General features: G+C 38.3%; 1 protein-coding gene across 11 annotated transcripts in view; it reads right to left on the bottom strand.

The window, feature by feature from the left end:
- Positions 1–20461, bottom strand: part of EYA1 (EYA transcriptional coactivator and phosphatase 1) — a 179584-nt gene that overhangs the window by 138836 nt on the left and 20287 nt on the right. For 10 of the 11 annotated variants that reach the window (XM_080579846.1, XM_080579855.1, XM_080579854.1 and 7 more), the window contains exon 2: positions 15178–15287. In XM_080579846.1, coding sequence (XP_080435972.1) covers positions 15178–15210 — 33 coding nt within the window. In that variant the 5' untranslated portion in view covers positions 15211–15287. Of the gene's footprint in view, positions 1–15177; positions 15288–20461 lie in introns of those variants that run through there. The other variant, XM_080579844.1, reaches the window with a different exon arrangement.

The raw sequence follows: 20461 nt of genomic DNA on the forward strand, positions 1-20461 counted from the left end.
CCTGATCCTTCTCAATTACACAGTGACAAGCAGTCAATACAGCTTGGCACTGTAAGTACAGACAAACCATCATACCACCATGGAAACGATCGCCATGTAGACTGTCTTTAACTGTTAATAAAATAAAAATAAAAATAAAATAAAATTAAATTTAAAATTTTAAAAAAAGGAAGAAGAGTTAATGTTTTCAAAATATTAAGGTATTACATACTGTTTTCCTTGTGATAAAGCTTCTTATTTTCTTTCTACTTACATGCTGAACTATTTATCGGGGAAGGTCCTGAGTGGGACAAAAACTTTATATGGTGTCATTGTCGTCCAGATGTCATTGGATTAACTCTTCCCCAGAAGACGACTAAGGAAGAGGTAGAAATAAAAAGAGGATTCGGACCTGCTGCATAGCTGGTGTCCAATCTTCCGTTCTTGAAGATAAAACAAAGCAAATACAGAAGGGGAGGGAAGCACAATTAAGATAAAAACATAACTCCTGTGTCTCCTGCACACTTTTAATTCTGGCTTGTTGACCGAGGGGCGTTGAGCTCATAACCTTACCAGCTGTTCTCAGACTGACCAAACTGTGCTGGTAACAGGCAATGAAAGGATTGTTTTTTTAGCAGCTTTGCCACTCAAGGACTTACAACTGATTTGCTAAAAAAAGCATGTTGGTTACTTAGGACAGGTTCTTCTTGAAAAGAAGGTAAGAGATAGGGAAGATGAGGAATAAAGGCAAGGAAGGAAAAGCAGTTACTAGGTTAAGAGTAGAACCCCACACCTTGAACTCCAAGAGACTTGCTTGGGATTTGGCCACAGCGGATAGGGGTGGTGATGCAGATTCTATTTTCTGCCCCAGAAAGACTGTCCCGAGCTCTAAGATTTAGCCAGTGACATTGCAGCAGGCACCATCTCCAAAGACACAGTGCACTGATGCCAAGGTGGCTGAACTACTTGAGGCCTGAGGGTCAATAGATGTCACTGGCTAGTGATGCTCAACAACTGGAACAAAGCCTTGTATTAGAGCCAATCTTCAATTAGTGCATCAGTTCAGTGAAAAGAAAAGCAAAAATAGTCACTGACTTGCTTCTTAATATTGATTATATTTATTTTTCATAAAAACAGTAACAATATTTTTTCAAAAGATTAAGTAATTCAGCTCTCAGTAGCTTCTTCTCGAATAGATGGGCTCACATTGGTGATATTTACTCTTTCATCTTATCTTTGACAAAAAGATGGTATCACAGAAGAAAGGAGGAGGGACAGGTGGTTAGAGATGGTGTTTCTTACCACCCTGGCTATTCTATAATCCAAAGAATGCAAAACAGAGCCTAAACCCTACTTCTGCCTGACTAGAGCTGGAATTTAAACTTGTACCCCAGAGAAACATTTTCCCTCTTGTTTTTCTGGAACGAGCTGCTCTCAGAACTCTCCCTTAGAATATATCCATACAGGTAGGTAGGACACTCTTTAGCAAGCATGAGGTTCATCTCCTTGCTCTGACCCAAGCCATCAGTCATGACCATGCATCCCACAGCACCATTGCCAGGGAACAGAGTGAAAAGCCAGGGGAATGACATCTTCACAACTTGCTACTGATGCCAGCACCCCAGGATCCTGGCTTTTAGTTAAAACTGCTAATACCATTTCAACACAAATTCAGAAAGCTTCCATTTCAAAGTTATTTTTTAAACTGAATACATTCAGTGAGAAAGGTTCTGAATGTTTTTGCATCTAAAATCAATTTTATTTTTCCTCCCTCTTATTCCATCATTTTAGAAAATTACATGACTTTTTCCTGCAAATCTTGACTCTTTTACCTCTTTAGTTCATCACAGCTTACACACTTACATTATCCACTATAATGAGCTCTACTGTTCAGTTCATGTATCAAATATGTTTTGTACCATGTGAAAAAAAAAAAAAAAGTCACCTCAGTTGTCAGCTGCAGAAGGGACCTCTTTTGGTGACAGCTTAATGGTGATTCAGGTTAAATGTTTGGTGATGTAGCTTACATGTTCAAACAACGCTTTCTAACAACAACAAAAAGATTTACACAGATCTGACACTACTGCTTTACCATCACATCTGCAAGGATTATAAAACCTCCCACTGTAGAAGTTGCTGTGGGATAGTAAGTTCTTTTCTAAGTCATTGGCGCATAATACAAAAGCTTTACACATCATCACAGGGCACTCTTGTCTCATGCAGAACACTTCTGAGAAACAACAACAAAAAAACTTGGAAAATCTCACACAGATACAGGAGATTCATAAAGAGAACCAGTTGCCTCAAATAATAACAAAAAGTATACTTTGCTTGCTTTGCAGCTTCATTTCAATGGTTACATATGCTGTAAGGAAATGGTCTCAAAAATGCTGTCTACTTACGAAAGTTTTGTGGTCTAATTCTCCCTGATGTAGTTTGGAGAGTTAGCCTTCAAAAAAAAAGAAAAAAAAAAGACAGGAGGATGAAATTCAAAAACTATTCATGCTGGGATTTTAAAAATGCTTCAGGGATGTCAAAATATCTTGTTGTTTTTCTTGTTGTTTTAGCTTTGAGAGAAAGAGAAGTGCCATTGCCTGCATGACCCAATTTTCTGTTGTTAGTTTAGAAGAGCTTGCTGACCCTGAGAACACCTTGGCAAAGTGCAAGAAACTGCCACCCCCTTCTACCTCAGACATGGGCAAGACTATGGCTGCCCACCTATAGGAAGCAAACTATTAAAATCTTTCAAAGAGTGTATTAGACCAACTAAAGAGACTCGTAGATTTCTAGTTAAAAGTTTGGCTAGACTGTATGGGAGATGACTTTCTGAAACACATAATTAAACAACAAACAAAGAATCTGACCAATAGTTCCCATAGCAGGGCTTTGAATACCAGGACTCCCATAGCGTATAAACCAGCAAAAGCTAATAACCAAGCATTATATTTCATTGCCTGGAATATTTTTTCATCTCCTAAGAAATAAGAAGAGGCTCCAAAGGTGCAAGCATGCATTTGGCTGTGCTATGAGACATACTCAAAGTACTGGCAATTGAGGTGGTAGGAACACTTTAGATATATAACTTCAGGAGGGTGGCCTGTAAGTCACAACTGTATATCCTGGAAGTCAAGATGCAATTAATCCACCCATTTTCTGGTTTTGCATTTTTATACAAAGTGCATGTGATCCATAGATTTGCTAACCCAAGGATTTACATATACAAAATAATGAACAACATTTGTAAGAGGTGAATGATCAGCATTACAACAGTACATTCTCTCTATACTCTCCAAAGATAACAAGACTACAAGAAGACTGAATAGTGGGATAAAAGACTAATAAAATAAAAATACACTGGAAACAATTCTGATGCCCAAACAAGGCTTCTAGTGCTATTTTAGACAACCTAAACACCTGCACAGGGTTGGCTGACCCGCACAGACACTTAGGCTTTCCTGGAGAAGATTCTGAGGGTTATATAGGCTGAGTGCTATAAATTTCAGCTAACTATCTGAAACTGGAAAAGGACTTAAACTTTGTAGATTTAAATGCAAAGCCAGGACAAAACAGGTCAAAGCAAACAACAACAAAACCATCACTGAATAACCACTCACTATGGGCACAGATAAATGTAAAAAAAAAAATAATAAAAAAATGTGTTAAAAGCCAACATTTGCATGTAGTAATAAAGAAATTTTCAGTCAAGACACAGTCACTGCAGGAAAGTTAAATGAATTATTTGCATGGTACTCACTATGTAAGAAGAGAAGACCTTAACAGCTCTAAACCAAAGTATTAGCAGAAGAAGCTTCGAGGCAGATTGATAAAATGAAGAGGCACAAAACACCCAGACCTAAGAGTTCACCCAAGAGGTCTAAAACAATGGAAGCATGATCAAATCAGCTGGTATAATAAACAAGAGAATTGGTTGGCACATGGGAACATGATGTAATAGGGAAGAGAAAACATTGCTTTGTAAAGGGAAGTCATAGCTTCAAGCTTACTAACATTTCTGTAAGGAGTTAATGATTATTTGGATAAGGATGATTTGGTTAATGTAGTATATTTAGATTTCTGAAAAGCTCCCACAAGCCAAAAGTTCTTAAACAATTTGTCAAAAGGTAAAATAAAAGGTCTGTCTTGAATTACTATTTAAAAGATGTGATAGAATAAGCGTGTAGTTTTCACAAAGTTACCAGTGGAATTCCAAAATGGCCTGCTCTATTAAACATATCCATAAATGCCCTGGAAAAAATGGCAAACAGCAAGGTTATAATACATACGTTTATGGAAGCAAGGAAACAGAGTAAAACAGAAAACAACATAAGGTCAGAGTGCTCACATCTTGCATCTCTCATACAAAGCTCATCACCAGCCTCAGGAAAATCCTAGGCTCTTCAGCTTGGGAGAGACAGCTCAGCATTGCTAGTACACCAGAAGTCTATAGAATAAGGACTGGTTCTGTAGGAAGTGAGCAGAAGTTGAAAAGTCAATATTTCTCATCTCATAGGCACTTAACATCCCCATATCTTTTCTGCAGTTATTAGGCAGCAAGCTTTAAACAACAAAAATACTTTCTTAGAAAATGTGTAACTAACTTGTGGAACCCATTGCTACAGAAGCTTGAAGTATAAGCATGTTCAGATAAAAACAATTTCATGAAGGACTGCATTAGATGCAATGGTTTGGATGCAACTCCCACCCACCAACTCCCCTAAATGCCCATTCCCAGGAACCATGTGATATCAAAAGCAGGATTTCTTTTATTTCTCTTACTCTCATTAAACTTCTGCTGATGGTTCCTGTTAGATACAGAAGAGCAAACTGATTTATCTTGTCTAACTCAACATAGCGGCACTTACATACCTCTTGGTCTTCTCTGCCAGTCCAAAACTGAGTGTTCTTCAAGCTACAAGGCTCCTCTTTTCTTGTCCAGCCCCAGAAGAGTTTGCTTCTGAGTAACTACTTAACTGTCTTTAGTTAGACCAAAATACTGTCAAATTAATCAGATGCAATCAGTTTATTCATAATTGCAGATAGAGAAGAGATTGAGAAGATGGAGAGCCCAGCTATCAAAACTGCAAGACACTCGTTATTCCTCATGATCAAAAACGGATGCAATACTGGCAGATAGAAGATAGTCTTTGAGCAACAATAAACAAGACAAGCTAAGAACAGAATGAGCTCGTGTCCAGTGCTGCAAAGATTTGGCAGTGTGCTTGTCTTCTGTTTATAGAAAGCATAATGGCAGTACACAGCCATTCCAGGGACTGCACAGAGGATTTATGCAGTGTGTGCACTAAATAAACTGGCCTGATGTGCCACTTAGCTTTTACAATGCCTTGCTAAAAACAGAGAAAAATAAAACATAAATCTTACACTTTCTCCCTTTCCAAAATGTTGTTGCAAATCACACAAATCTGACGCATCTATCAGCCTGCCACTAAATATTCCTTGTTCAAATAAAAATTATGCTTCTGACTAGAGCAGAAAAATAGAAGTGAGGCAGGCCTTAAATTTAGATTCTTTTTCCATGTACAAATAACGGAAGGTGAAAGCAAGACATATAAGCATTTAACTAGTTGATTCTGAATACAGAGATACTTTTAGATCTTTTAAATTATTTACAGGCCTAAAAGGGTGGTCAAACATGAAAAATACATCCAATTATTAAGAATAAAAATAAAATAAAATATAGATCATGCTTACTTTCCTAAAAATATCTAAAGTACTAAACCCACTTTCAGCAAAAGCAAATGCCTGAATCTACAAGTACGCAGGTAGTGCTTATCTGAAAGTTCTCTCTTTTTTCATCCCCATTCATTTTGCCCAAATATAACAGATTATATTTAAAAATAATTCTGCAGCACGAAGGTAGCATGAAAGCATGCCCAAAATTACTTGCTTTCCTACTCACTCCTTTTAAAACAGATTGAGAAAAAATAAGCAATTTTTATCTTCAAGCAATTTCATTCATTGACTCATGACTATTAACGACATTTATAGCTCGGTAAATTATAATCAGGATAATCAAATCCTGTGCTTCGGGGTATGAGCTGATCATCACAGAACCTGGAAAGAAATCTATTCCCATCTGCTGTGCTGCATGGTTGTATAGGTGCATTGTTGGTACGATGGAAAGTTCACCCTGTGTGAATGCTGGTGGCAAAATATAAGGCTTTGAATACCAAAATGTCACGGTGACAAATTCTACGTGATTAATGAGAAATCCCTGAGAAGCCTCCCTGCTCACTGCCAGACTCTGTTGTTGTGCCATGCACACAGACCGCAAAACCGGTGAGCCTAAAACTTCCAGGACAGCCTAGACAACGCAGTTAAAGCAAAGCAGAAAGAAATAGAGAAGCATCTCTTTCCTACGACCTCTGTATTTTTAATTTCTCCTGTTGTAAACAGGTCCTTGACTGAATAATCTTACCCCCAGCAAATATAATTTGATTTTACTTTAGCCACATATGTAAACATAATATGAGAAAATCTTGGCATTAACATTATTAACTACTAACAAAATTATATTCCTCAAGTAAAAGCTGGAACATAACCTAATTTAATCTAATACATTCCATGCACACAGACACACATATATACACTCACACCAAATAACATTAATTTAAACATCATGTTTCTGAAATCCACTAATCTGAGGACAGTATATATAAGATGGAAAACTACATTTAAACAGGATTTCTCTGCCATTCTACCACATTTGTCTGTTATCCTAGCACAACTCTAAGCACAAACATTTTAGAGAAATCTGGAATCAGGGGACTTATATCTGAATACACCATGTAAAATAACTCATAAACTAAAACTAGTAGCTTGTTGCGCGTGCAGGAGAGATACCAGCTATATTTCAACCAAGCACCATAGAGTCCCAACTGTAAACTGCCAGATTAAAATTGCTACCTGTAAAGTTATCAGGACATACACAAGTGCCCCACGGTGATGTTTTGCAGACCCCTAAGCCTGCAGTATCAGTGTGACTACATAGGGAATGGTGTTCAGCATCTGCCTTACCCATGAATGTTATGTTCTGTATGGCTCCCAAGAGCCACAAAAGACATCTGAAGGAAAAGGGTGAACTGGTGACCAGTATTCTTGTCCAAATACTGTTTTAAGGAAACATATTTCTATTAAGCATGAGTAGAGAAACCTCACTAATAGCTTAGTGATTCCTTAGTATAGACAACACTTTCCACCAGGAAGCCCCATCTTATCTATGAATCAATGTCATGGGGACAAAGCTCAAAGCTGTAGCTGGTCTGAGTCATTAGTGTTAAATACAGAATTGGATCTATCACTTAAATCTCCATGGCAAATCTAATAAAAATTTTCTAGAAGTGTGCCTCTAAAGAAGCTGCTGAAATCTGTGAAGTTGCTGAAATTGCCCCACGCCTTCTTCAACATATACATTTAAACAGACGGACATGAAGTACCTGATCTGTAATGTTTTAATTTTGTTTTTGAATATTCATATTATCTTTCTCACCCTAGAAGTGTCCGTAAAGAATTGTGTTTTTACATACACATCAAAATGCTTCCCCTTTCTGTCTGTGAGACTACTTCAGACTAGGAATCTTACTTAAAAATTAACATAATTTCTGTGCTTATTTGAATGGCACCAGGAGAGGGTGTATGAGAAAACAGGTATGGCACAGAAGTCTTTGCAGCTGAGTGAAGATTCCAGCCTTGTAAGAAGCAACAACATGCCCTTCTGATTAAAAATGATCGTTTCAAGAAAAACAGTACATAGGCATAGGTAGTTTGCTCATTACTACAGACATATTCCTTAACAAGTTTTTGTAAAAATGAAATTCAAAAATTAGTTTACCTATGTGTATGTGTAAATAAAGCCATGTGTGTGTGCATGTGCTTTCATGTGTAAATACTATACAGCCAGACACAAGCCCTTGATGCACAGAGTAAACTTCAGCCAGATACCTCAGTACTCCATTCTGAGTCTGGTTACCTTCCGGATTGCTAAGTCTTTCTAAATTAGAACAAGCAATTTCTCTTTGTTTTACCTAATATTTGAAAATGGCAAAAAAGTCCCATGGGTCACTGAAAATTATCCCTTCATTCCTGCCGCCTGTTTCAAGTCAGTCAAAACATTCCAGACTTCAAAAGGGGGCTTTGCCTGCTTAGGCCATTTTGGTGTCCTTCTATGGTTGGCCTATGAGGGATTGGTTATTTGGATAAATTAGTTTGTGGAGCCTGCTGGCCTTCTAGAAGACCTCAGTGTCTGACTGCAAATTAGTTCTACTGAACATGTAGAAATCCCTGGGCAGACGAGAAGAAATAAATGGTGATAAAATCTAATACTACAATGTTTGTAATGCGATTTTATTCTGCTCTGTAGCTTGTAAGCAAAGCTAATGTTGAATTAAAAATTTTAAAATATAAAAATGTCCATGAAAGCACAAAATCAGATCAGTATCCGAGTCACAGCAGAGAAGGCTGAATGCCAACTTTAAAGTTATGCTTCCAGCAGGAATCTTTCACAAGAACAAACACAAAACGTCCTGGTTTTCCACAAAATCAAGTAGGTATTTACATTACAGATGCACCCCCGCTCAAGCCAGGAAGTCACACAGTTGAATTCTGCTGGAGCTTAGGCTGTGAATAAACTGCTATGCAGTCTTTTAATGCATAGTTGTACAACTGCCTAAGGAGAGTTTACCCTTAAGGAAGAAAAGTCAGAGAGCCAAAACTAACAAACATGGCTCCTCAAGCAGAACAATGGTCCAGAAAACTTAGTAAAAAAGAAAATAAACTTCACTGGCAGTTTGCTTTTTACTGGTAAGGGCTAAGCTACAGCTTCATCAAGATTTTCAAGGGGAGACTTCACACAGAACAGTATGTATATAGTGCATATATAGTAGCTGGAAAGAATCAGATGAGCTGTATACTTTTAATTATATATACCATTATATACCCACACATATATATATATATATCCATTTTTAATAAGGCAATCTAAAAATGCCTCGCACCATAAAAAAGACAAAGATCCACCTCTCTGAGTTGGTACATCTAAAACCAGCAGTGATATGTGTTTACTGACCCCAACCAAACCCCTGCAAGGCCTCTGTCTCGCTCCTAAAGCTGTGACTGTAAAGTCAGCACTGATGTGCCTGCACCAAGAATTAACTAGAATTATTATTAAGAATTATTATTGGCAGAAAATCACAAGAATAAGAGGTATGATGAATGCCGTGTTTCTGCTCTGCTCCCGCAATGACTTATGAGTATGCATGACACTACAACATGTAAGTAGAACTACACTTTTCAGTGATACAAGCATTTCTGCTTACAGCACTGCAGGATTTGTGCCACAGATTAGGGAAAGCATGTCTTAAATAACAAGAATTCCTCCGTGGTATTATCCCAAACCCCAGAATAGTTTGCAGTGAATAAGGTATACTCCTCTGTCTACAAACTGTCCACAAAGAATTACAATTTTCATGAGCATTGTCACTAAAATATTTCTGAAGAAAAAATTCTACTGATTGTTCCTGATTGAACAGCTACCACAGGCTGCCTAACAGCTGCTCGTTTCAATTTCTAAAACTTCTATACATCAGCTAGTTCTGGCTGTTCATTATTTTTGACACTTACTGAGTGTTAGAAGTTGGTTTTGTGGCTTATGTCTTCAATATCCGACCAATTTCAGATAGTGAGGGGAAGGGGAGTAGGAAGGGTGCAGGCAGTTACATTTTTATAGTCTCAGTTACAGATTGCAATTGTACAGTGCTTGTTGGTTACTGCCTTGAAGAGCTTTCCAAAAAGGAAGCGTGTTATATTTCTTCAGAATAGCAAGGAAAGGCAGAAGAGAACACAGTGTTGTGTCATACTTGGGGATAAACCCAGGTAGGATGAACATACATAATCTTTGCTGGAGACAATGCTCTAAGTTTTCAACTGAAGTTAAAATACTTGTATTTTCACCCGTTTTTCTAGTAGACATTTTCCCCCTAGGTGACATACAGGTAACAGGAGTGTGTGTGCTGTCAAAGGCATTGTTCAAAGCTGGGCCGTGTCTGGCTGTCACCCACCACTGTGACAGTGGCCTCTGCAACCGCACCTGGCCTAGAAAGCCTCCCTTCCCAACCTCAGCTCACCTCATAACAAAATGAACTTTCTAGCCCTCTTAGTAGCGAAGATAACCTTGAAAATGTGAAGGGAGTGTAATCTGATGCCTCTGAAAGACTGCAAAGAGCTTGAAACAAAGACGGAGAGATGTGAACTGCCCCAGCCATCTCTCTCTGGGCCCCATAGACTCAGCATTTCTGTGGTCGTGGAGTCTGGCGTTGTTCCAAGATTCCACAGAATCTCGCATGTTTGCTGCAAAATTCATTATTTTGCTGCAGCCAGGTGCTGGATGTTGGTTTTGTTTTGTTTTTCTCTTCTCCTTTTTCTTGCTGAAACTCTGCTGATGCTCTGCATCTTTCCATTAGCAAAGCAATGAAGCGAATTTGCCATGCAAGCACCATTCCTCGATACATGGCACCACTGCGCAGCCTAGGGCAACCAGGAGAGCAGTGTCCTGGAGGAGCCAGGAGCTGGAAGTATGCAGTCAGGCTGCCCAGAGTGACGACTGAAAGCTGAGGTTTGGGGGCTGCAGGGGGAATTAGAGAAGACTAACTGCTGAAGCAGACTACAAGCACCTCCTTTCTTGGCTCATTGGGTGCATGCTGTTTGGATCTAACCTGACTGCTGAGGGCCTCAGAGTCTTCGCTCTGTTTTATAGATGGGCAAAATTCATCATCAAAGATGCTCAACACTGAAAATACTTCTTGAAGTACAATTTTGCAATGAGTATTTTCAACTCTGAGCCTGGACAGGGTAGGTAGGAATGAAAGGTATTGTGTGCCACATATAATAACCTAACATTGCTAGCAAAGACACACTGACAGGGAAGGAGTACCCTCTAAAATATCCCCACAGGGTCTAGTAATTTCTGAAAACATGCTAATATTTACGTGTGAAAACTTCCTTGTGTTGAATCTTACAACTGAGTGAAAAATAAGCATTAAAAAAAATAAATAAAAAATCATTAGACAAATCAAATGAATTAAAATGCCTCCTTACTTCCACAATGCCCTTTTGCAAGTTTTTAAAAGGCTGTTAACAGGGTACCTCTAATACAGGTATATGTCTATCTCAAGCATATCAAAACAGAATCTTAGGATTGTCAGTGTTTGTCACATGTCTGAGGCTTCTAGGGTTTCTAGGGCAAAGTATTCATGTCAATGCCAAATTTGGGATTGGTAGAGATTTAGTCTACCACAAATGTAAGCCACAACAAATTTTAAATCAATTTTTTGAAATCAATTTAGTATGCAATGACCCATTCTCAGTTTCCTTACAATCGGAATTTGTCTAACATCAAAACTGACATTTTCATCACAAAAACATTTAAACAGGATGTGTTTTTTTTCTTCTCAGGTATGTATGAGCAATGGGACTTAATGTAAGTAACTGGCAGGATCAGGGATGAGCTACCGTGAAGAACAAAGTTTACAAACTCAGAGACTGAAGCACTAGCACAGCAAATCTGTCATGGGATACAACCCTATGCATGGAACTTCAAGGTTTAACCATGTTGGCTATGTATAATACTTGCAGATTTCAGTAGCAAGCCAAATTATATTATTTTGTTCATGTTTGTTGCAGATTCAGTCAACTGGAGAGGTGGATCCACAGGAAGATCAGCAAAGTGAGCAGCAAAGCATTTTGAATATTTTTGAGATCAAACAGCCCAGTCATTAAAGCAGCCCCACTGTAGTAACTTTTCAGACAATAGTTATCACTGAGATCTCTGCTTCACTGACAAAATGGGTTGAAATTAATGACCAGTTTATTAATACAGAGATGCAAATAAAAAATAAACCATAGAAAACTTAAAAGATTCAAGAGTTCTTGAATAACGATTCGAGAGTTCTTGCTTGATAAAACATGAATGGAACATCCTTAACAGATGCATATATCATCAGCAAACCACCTTCCCTCCATTAACAAAGCCCTCACAGAACCTCCCCTTCACATATCAGAGACAGGCAACAAGACCATCTAGCCAAAAAATAAACCTGATCCCGCTTGCAAGTTTCAGTAGCAGTGTTTCTCCAGAGGAGCTCTCAGGAAGAACAGGTACAGCTAAAGCATGAGCTGTAGAGCTTCTACATTCATATCCAATTCCAGTCAATAAGATGTAGACTTAAGACTATCCTCTTTGTCTACCTCTTTTATTACTAATCAATCATTTGGGTATAAACTACTTATATTGGCAGAAATGTTTCAGAACTTCTTGTTTTGCTGTTACCTTTTGCCTTACACAGTAACAGCATGGACCAAGGGCAAAAACATGAAGAGAACACTCTTTCCTTCCATGAGAGTAACTAAAGGTTTTGTTTCAAAGCCTTTTCTTTCTTGGAAAGAAAGCAACTGAACATCGGTGACCTTTTCAGGCAGGATAATACACTGATATCCTCTGTCTAGGCAACGTCAAATCTGCATTGTGCTTCCTTCTCAGGCACCTAGTAAGAGAAAGGCAGGAGCAGATGCAGCACTCAAGTTTACAAGCACATTATGAAGCACTAGCCAGGCACTTCCTACAGAACATGAACCAAATGCATTACAGTACCATTAGGACCACTTCTCCAGGTGATGAGAGTGTTGCTTAGATACTAAAATCCCCTCTCAGCTGTATGAATATAACAGGGAGCAGAATCTAGCCTACTGGGCTTACTGCGGTATCCTCTTGTGCGCATTAATACTAACAGGCTGCATTCCCAGGTGAAACACCATTCTGTCTTGCACCTAACAGAGAGATCTTGGTCAAAGAAAGTGGCATAGTATCTACTCATCTATTCTTTCACAGTGTTGTCAGATAAACTTTTTTCCTTTTCCTTTCCTTTTTCAGTCTTCTGCTACTTCCCCCATTGCCCATCTAGCTCTGGTTTCCTAAAACATTACATACTTTCAGTTCTCAGTTGCTGAATAAAGCTCCTCCCTTACCTATGTGTACTTGAAATTGCTTCCACGGCAAAATTTGCATTGGAAGTTTACATTTGCAAGTTCCATAATCAAAGTGTCTTTCAGCTGGCACTTGCAGAAAAGTTTTCCTCTTTTCCTGTAGACTACCAAGAAGCTTTAGGAGTGGCTATATGTGTTAGGGATCTAAAGCCACAAACAGCTTTTGGTCTGTGTGTTGTAATTGCAGAGTGTTTATCTCTCCCCCTCCCTTTCTCGTATACACACACAAAGAGCAGAATAAACAAAAAGAGTGTTCACACCATTGTCTTCATTTTCACAGAGACTATTCTAACTTCTGAGTACCTATTTTAAGAAATCTCCACATTTACCTACTGACTGTTGCAAAAGTAGCAACCTATCCAACTAGGAATGAATTAAAGAGAGACCTAATTGCAGGATGTGATCCACCAGTGTACTACCACAATTTTAAGCCTATCTAATGACTTGGCAGTCAGAAAAGTCACAGTGGCCCATAGGCAAAATACCACAGTGGTAATCCTGCCTTGGGTTGTATACCTTGGGGCTGTCTGGTTCTCGCAGTTACAGAAGCCTAAGTGCTTTTCGATGCAGCAAGTCTGTTCAGCAGTTACTGTTTTAGATTTTGATAATCCTGATAGCATTCATGACTACCACCCACTTGGGTAATGCGAGGGGAAATTCTGAGCAGATGAAGTGTTTTACAGGCTCTCTGGACTAAGTGGTGAAAAGAAGGAATGGAATGAATAACCCCAACAGGAGTGCTGGTAGTGCCAAACCATGAACAAATATTTCCCTTAATACTCCCGTTATGTTAAGTGACAGAGTGACAGTTACATTTGTCATTACATATGGCTCCAGCAGACGATTACTAGACCCAAGCCCACTGCAGCACCAGAAGCACAGGCTCTGCTGGCCATCCAGAGGGACAGAACTGCAGTGGGAGCCGCAGTAAACCCTGTTGGCTTCGGGAAAATGCTTCTCATGCACAGAGAAAACCCTGATCTGGGATACAACAAGGACTGGGCTTGGGTGGTGCTGAAAGCTCCATGCCTGCAACTGCAACAAGGACCATCCCTGTTTAGCACTACTCAGTAACCATGGCCACTCCTTTCTCTAGGGCTGAATTGGTCCCTTTCACACATTGCTGTAGCAGCGATGGATAAATACCCAAATGTACACATAGAGACAGACTGTGGAATAAATGAACATTGGAAAATAATCAAAACCATATTGCTTCAGACAGTAAAAATGACACTAGACGAGAAGTGCAACAAAAACACAACACAGCAGGCTTGTTATTAGGTGGCTGATTTCTTTCTACTCTGTTGCTATGTGAAAAACTAACACAAGCGTCGGGGAAACTGGTTATACAAGGGAAACAGTGAGAGATGATAGAGAGTACTGTCAAATGCAGAAAATAAGCCAGAAAAAAATGCAAGAAATAAGTCTAATCAAATTTACCAAATAGTAGTTGTTGGAGTTATTTTACAACTCATAAAAATAGGGCAGTTTTAATGTGTACTGTTTCTGTTAAAACATTCCAGAATAAAACCATCTATATGGCATTATAGTGTTCACTGAGTGCCAAGAATGATATCACAAACTAAACTAACAAATCCATAACATACACTAATCATTTGACCATGCATGAAGTATTATTTTAAAATGGTATTAACCATGTCTGATAGTTTTCAAAAATTATTACCATTGCGACTTTCTAAACAGGCATTGACATGAAACAAAAAAGATGCTGAAGATTTTTTTTTTTAAGAAAAAAAAAAATTGCCATGGTACACAAGACCGCAGCTAGGAGTTCACATGGGCAAAATGAAATAACTTCAGATAATGGAATGAAAACTCTAACAGATCAAAACGTTAACAATAATATAAATGCAGCAACCTGAATATTTCTTAGAGAAAGCAACAATCATCACCTTGCAATGTGAACTATTGAAGAAAAATATTTTTAAATCTATACATATTTTCTTAAGCAATGTAGCTTTCACATAGGCCTCCACCAGTGAAATAATTTCATCATCCACTGCTTCCAATCATTAAAAGTGCATGCAGCTTTCTAAAGCTTTCCAGCGACTTGGTTGCAACAAAAATAATTACTACTTTAAAAGCAATCACTTTTTTCTTAGGACTGACATGCTGTTTACTTACAGACTTCCCATTTATTCCCTGGGGGTCTTCCATTGAAGATTTCTTCTTCCAAATTACATACGGACTATTAGTTACAGTGAGGTTCAAACAGTCCTAGTACACACACACACCTGTGGAAAAGACAGTACCACATAGATGAATTAATTAATTGGCACGAAATTAAAAGCTGATCTTTCCATCTGAAAGTTTCCATTAACTAACACATATTCGTAAGTTAGGAGCAAATTTCTTCAACAAATTGGATTAATCTATAGAATAAATATATATGCTTGAGCTGTTTATTACAGATCTACAGGAGCCAAAGGCAGTCGGCAAGAGCCCTGTTGCGCTTGCTGTCAGCAGACAAATAAAAGTCAGCCAGAAACTCCTCCACGGCCGTTATTTCTGTGCCAACAATACACGAAGGCTTTTTTTTTTTCCTCTTTTTATGAAGTTCAGCTTCTCCCTGTTATCTATCAATGTCAATTGTACTATAATGCTAAGAGGAAATAATAACAAAGAAATATGATTGTAGATTGAGCCAGGATAAAAGAAAAAATCCATGAAGTTTTCAAAACGTTACCCTCAAGCAAAGGATATTATTATACTAAATCTCTTCAAGTTTACATTAGGTTATAGTCCTAAACCCATAAATTATAAATATGGGATGCTTGGTGTTCTCTCACCTTTGGAAACCATGTTCTTTGATGTTAAAAATAACAGTGAAGCACTGAGGTAAATTAACAAATGTTTATCCCCCCCAACAGACATCAGCTCAGAATATGGTTTCCTTACAGAGACAATTTTCTTTAGAATAATACAGGGTGACCTTCCTAAAATTTAGAACTAATCATTCAAACAAATCAAATAAAGCTAACAAAAATATTCCTTAGACAAAATGTCACTTTTTTAATAGACAGGGGTAAATGCAGTCTGCTAAAGGATAATAAAAATATAAAACTGTTTTTTTGTTTGTTTGTTTGTTGTTTTTTTTTTTTTTTTTAAAGTACTCAGAGATGTGACTATAGCAGTTTGCTCATCTATGACAAGGGACGATCTGATATCCTGCAGATATTCAATTTGTCCTTATATATTAAAGATACATGTATGTTTCAGGATCAGGATACATAATGTTATTCTGCATCTTTCTACCTGAATGGGATTTTTGCAAGAAAGTAAAATCCCTTCAAGATGAGTTGTTCTGTGCACTATAAACTTATACCAGACACTATTCATTGCACAAATTCAGCTACTTTTATAAAATTTAAACATTAAGAAAGTGTTAACAGGTCCAATCCACACCCTAAGGAAGATACTAATATGAAACATGTTTCTGTAACACGTCCACTCCCTTATTTCTGGTTTACAATTGAGAGACTAAACCAGTCCTGCTCCTGCTGAGAACAATGGCTAATCTGAAATATTTCTGTGAGATCAGGGTTTGGTGCTCATATTTGTTCTGACAACAGATTATAGGTTAGAAAATGATTCAGGGCTTTGAAAAGTGACAATTAAAATTATGGGGGGAGAAGAGAAGAATTTCTTTTAACTTAAAAAACAAATACATAGCAAAGAGCAGAAGAAAACAGATCTCTAACAATGCCTCACTCCTAAGCAATGACTGACATCTGTTTCAAAAACTCTTTTATTGCAAAATTCAATAAATGGAAAAACCGCACTAGCTGAAAGTCTGCCACTTCAGCGAGGGAATAAAATGGAGCCTTTTCTAATGGAAAAATATTCAAAAGTCAATTGATGTAATGCTGGTATGTGGATGACCTGACAGATTTTCAGATCAGCAATGCTCTCTTTACTAATGGAAAGAAAACTTTACCAAGACTGGTAATCGTCTGCATTTAAAATGCATTTTCTATTAAAGCCCATAAGGAAAAAGCATATATTCTTTAGTGTATACTGTAGTTCAATTGTAATTAGACAAAGTAACTTGCAGAAGCTGCTGAGAGAACAGTATCTCTCTCTGGGAGAGGTTCCTATAACACATCAGCATCAAAAGAGCCCACTATTGCTCTGGCGTATTTTGCCCCTCCAAGTCATTACAAAGGAGATTTAAGAAATGGTCCTATATATACCCTCCCCGTTTTAGGGGCAAAGACTTGTCTTCCTTGGCAGATACTAGAGACCTCTGGCAGCAGAATCAAGCTAGCAGTAACATGAGGGCTTAGACATTAATGCAGAACAGCTGATTTACAAGGCAATTAAGTAATTTTGATTTTTTAAAAAATCAACTTTTAAACCTAAACAAGAGCAACTTTGTTATCCCTATTATAATTGTCATTTTAGGTTATTTTTAACTTTTAGTAAAGCTTTATGAAAACTAATTAAATTCCCTAGAGTTGTTAATTTATCAAAAATTACATCTAAATTACATAGAGTATCTATTACAGAGAAGTTGTTATATGCAAAATATGCCATCAAATATGAGGGAAAATACCTCAAATTATTGAGACAGACAAGATCTAAATTGAAGGGAAGTCATGAACATACATATCCCCTTTTATTTTTCTCTACTACTTTTGAAATCATTTGCTTGGTTAAATATTATTATTAAATACACGACGGTAGCAGTTGGAGTCCAACCAGATAAAGGAGCACTCATGCACCATGTGCGATAACCAGCATCCCCCTTTTCCAAGCAGCTATTACCATTTTAAAGGGAATAAAAACACAAAGAGCAAAGAAGCACACAAAGTGGCTCACTGTGGGTTTTATTCCCTTCTTTCCAAAATGCTATCCAACACCGCGCGATTGTCTCTGCACGCACAGATCGTAATGCCTGCCTTTGCAGCCAGGCACAGTAAGGTTGCCCAAGGCTCCCTGGCCAGACTGCCAAGGTGGGCCAGCAGCTTCACCGAGCTCCTTGTCCCATAAGGGCTGTCCCTGTCCCCCTCCTCTGCTGTGTGCTGAGCACCTACCTGGAAATCTGACCAAATCAAGCGGCCGGTTACAGGGGAGGCAGACGTTAAGCACATTAGGGACACACTGAAATAATCTCTGAGGATTGGGCGATGATGGTGGAGGTGATGTCTTGCACAGATGTCACTAAACGTAAGGGTTTTACCAAAAAGTATCTGGCCACGGCTGACTCCCAGCACTTACCAATGCTGATGTTTAAGGACACTTAATGCGATTTCTTACGCTTGCCGAGCTGTTCTCCATAAAAGCTTTGCATTTCCCATGCAAGCCCTACTCTCCCACTAACATATGCATCTCATAGCTGTCCCAGGGCTGCCGTAACACACATTCAGCTGCAGTGAGCCTCTACGGAAACTAACTGCAATCAGAAACAGCAGGAACACAACGATACTTTGGGCCACCTTCCGATTCCCATCTCCAAGGATGCCTGAAGGAGATGGGATTAAACATTCTTCCTTTTTCCTGTGACAGCGATAGAGCTGCTCTGATGCAGAACCTCCTGGCTAGTCATGCCATTTCAAAACTCTCCAAGATGAGGTCACTTTTAATATTAGCAGTGCTCTTTTTTTATTTTTGCTTCCTTTTTTTTCTTTTTATAAGTTGCCAGACTGATCATGCTTTCTCATGAACTGACTAGATAAAGATTGTATGTCCCCAAACCATACTCATTTGCTAAAAGAGAATAATAGATAAAAGCTACACGTGCTTTATCACTGGGTATAGAAAGAAAGAAGGAAGTTATGAGGCTGGGTGAAATGTGAACTTTTTTTTTTTTTTTTTTACTGCTTAGGTGATAGCCTGTGATATTTTATGGTTAATGTTGGGAACTTGATGGTTTTGATTTTAGGTGCTATATTTGGGAAGTTTCCTTTTTAGCACTTGGTAAAGGATCACTACATTTACTACATTCCCAGGTAGGTCTCTTGCCCCTGCTTCCTTTTAAGGTGTTAAATTTGGCAGATATACTGTGTAGTATTTAGAAAACAATTATTTCCAAATGGTAGGAAAGAAACTTGCCAAGTGTAACAGCTAAAAACCAAAAAGAAAAAAAAAAAAAAGAAAGGAAATAAAGAGGAAGAGGGAAAGATATTAAAAAAAAAAAAAGTAGAGACCTTTCAGCAGCTTTATAAACCATTAAATCCGGTGCTTGGACTGAAGACCACCTTTGATTCAGCCTGGAACTCCTGCAGATGCAATACAGCATCCTCCCTTCCAGTGAGCCTCAGGGACTGCAGTAAAACAGAGAGGTGCCCAGATGCGCAGGACCTAACACGCACATCTGCTGGAAGACATCCTGCACCATCTACAATGCTGGTGTTGACCGAAGGGCAGACTCTGGGCCAGTTTCAAAGCCCTCTGTGGACATGCAGCCTGCAGGTAACACCCTACAACAGCACATTAGGTAGGTCACTGCTTTTGCATGCCCATAAATATCCACGTCCATCTCAATTCACCTTTGTTCCATTAACCCAGACCAGAAATGCATGAAGTGTCAGGATTCATGGCTGGCGTAAACTTCCACAGAAGAGTGCTGAAAAATTTGAATGTTATTGGTTTATTGGTAAGCTTTCCTTTCTAAACAAAGAATAAGCACTCCCAGTGTCCTGGCCAGGCATGTGTAAATCCCATGGCACTAACATTCACTATGATATCTAGATCAGTACCAAAATAATCTCATTCTTTGTGAGTCATTACTATAAATTAGACATCTAGATATTTTGTCTATCTGGGTGAATCCCTTTTAACTTTAAAATAAATAGATTTTTTTCAATTAAAACCAAAAATTATGGTGCTTCCTTAATGTTTTTAATCTCAATAAAAACAAACATTTCTTCTGAAGACACATGAGGTTTCATCAACCTATACAAAAAGCTTGTGTTACTGGATCAAAATAACAGATGGAGGACCAGGAAGAAAGAAAATGGGAAAGGAGCGCTATGAAAACAAGGAATGAAGCCCAGGCAAATTATATCAGTGACAGACTGGGAAATATAACTGTACTACATTACAAATCCAGATTATATTTATAAAATTGTTACAATACAGTAGCCTAAGTATATCTTGAAGACATTTGACAACAGACTTAGTGTTACATTTGTCCCATATGCAATTACGTCTAACAAGCTTGCTTTGAGAACACAAGGACCACGATACTGGTTCAGACCAACAATCCTCCTGGTCCCCTCTCTGGCAATGGCCATAAATGAGCACAGAAGAGCAAGAACAGAATAAGCATATGTCATTTCCCCTATATTTTCCCAGCTTCTTGCTATTTCAGCTCAGAGAACTTACCGAGCCTGGTGTAGTTATCTGTCCTGACACCCTTGACAGAGCTCTCTCATCTGTCTTCCTCTTGAACCCATGTAAACTT

This window comes from Anser brachyrhynchus, assembly GCF_964034855.1.
Source record: "Anser brachyrhynchus genome assembly, chromosome: 2".
In the NCBI taxonomy this organism is placed as follows: Eukaryota; Metazoa; Chordata; class Aves; order Anseriformes; family Anatidae; genus Anser; species Anser brachyrhynchus.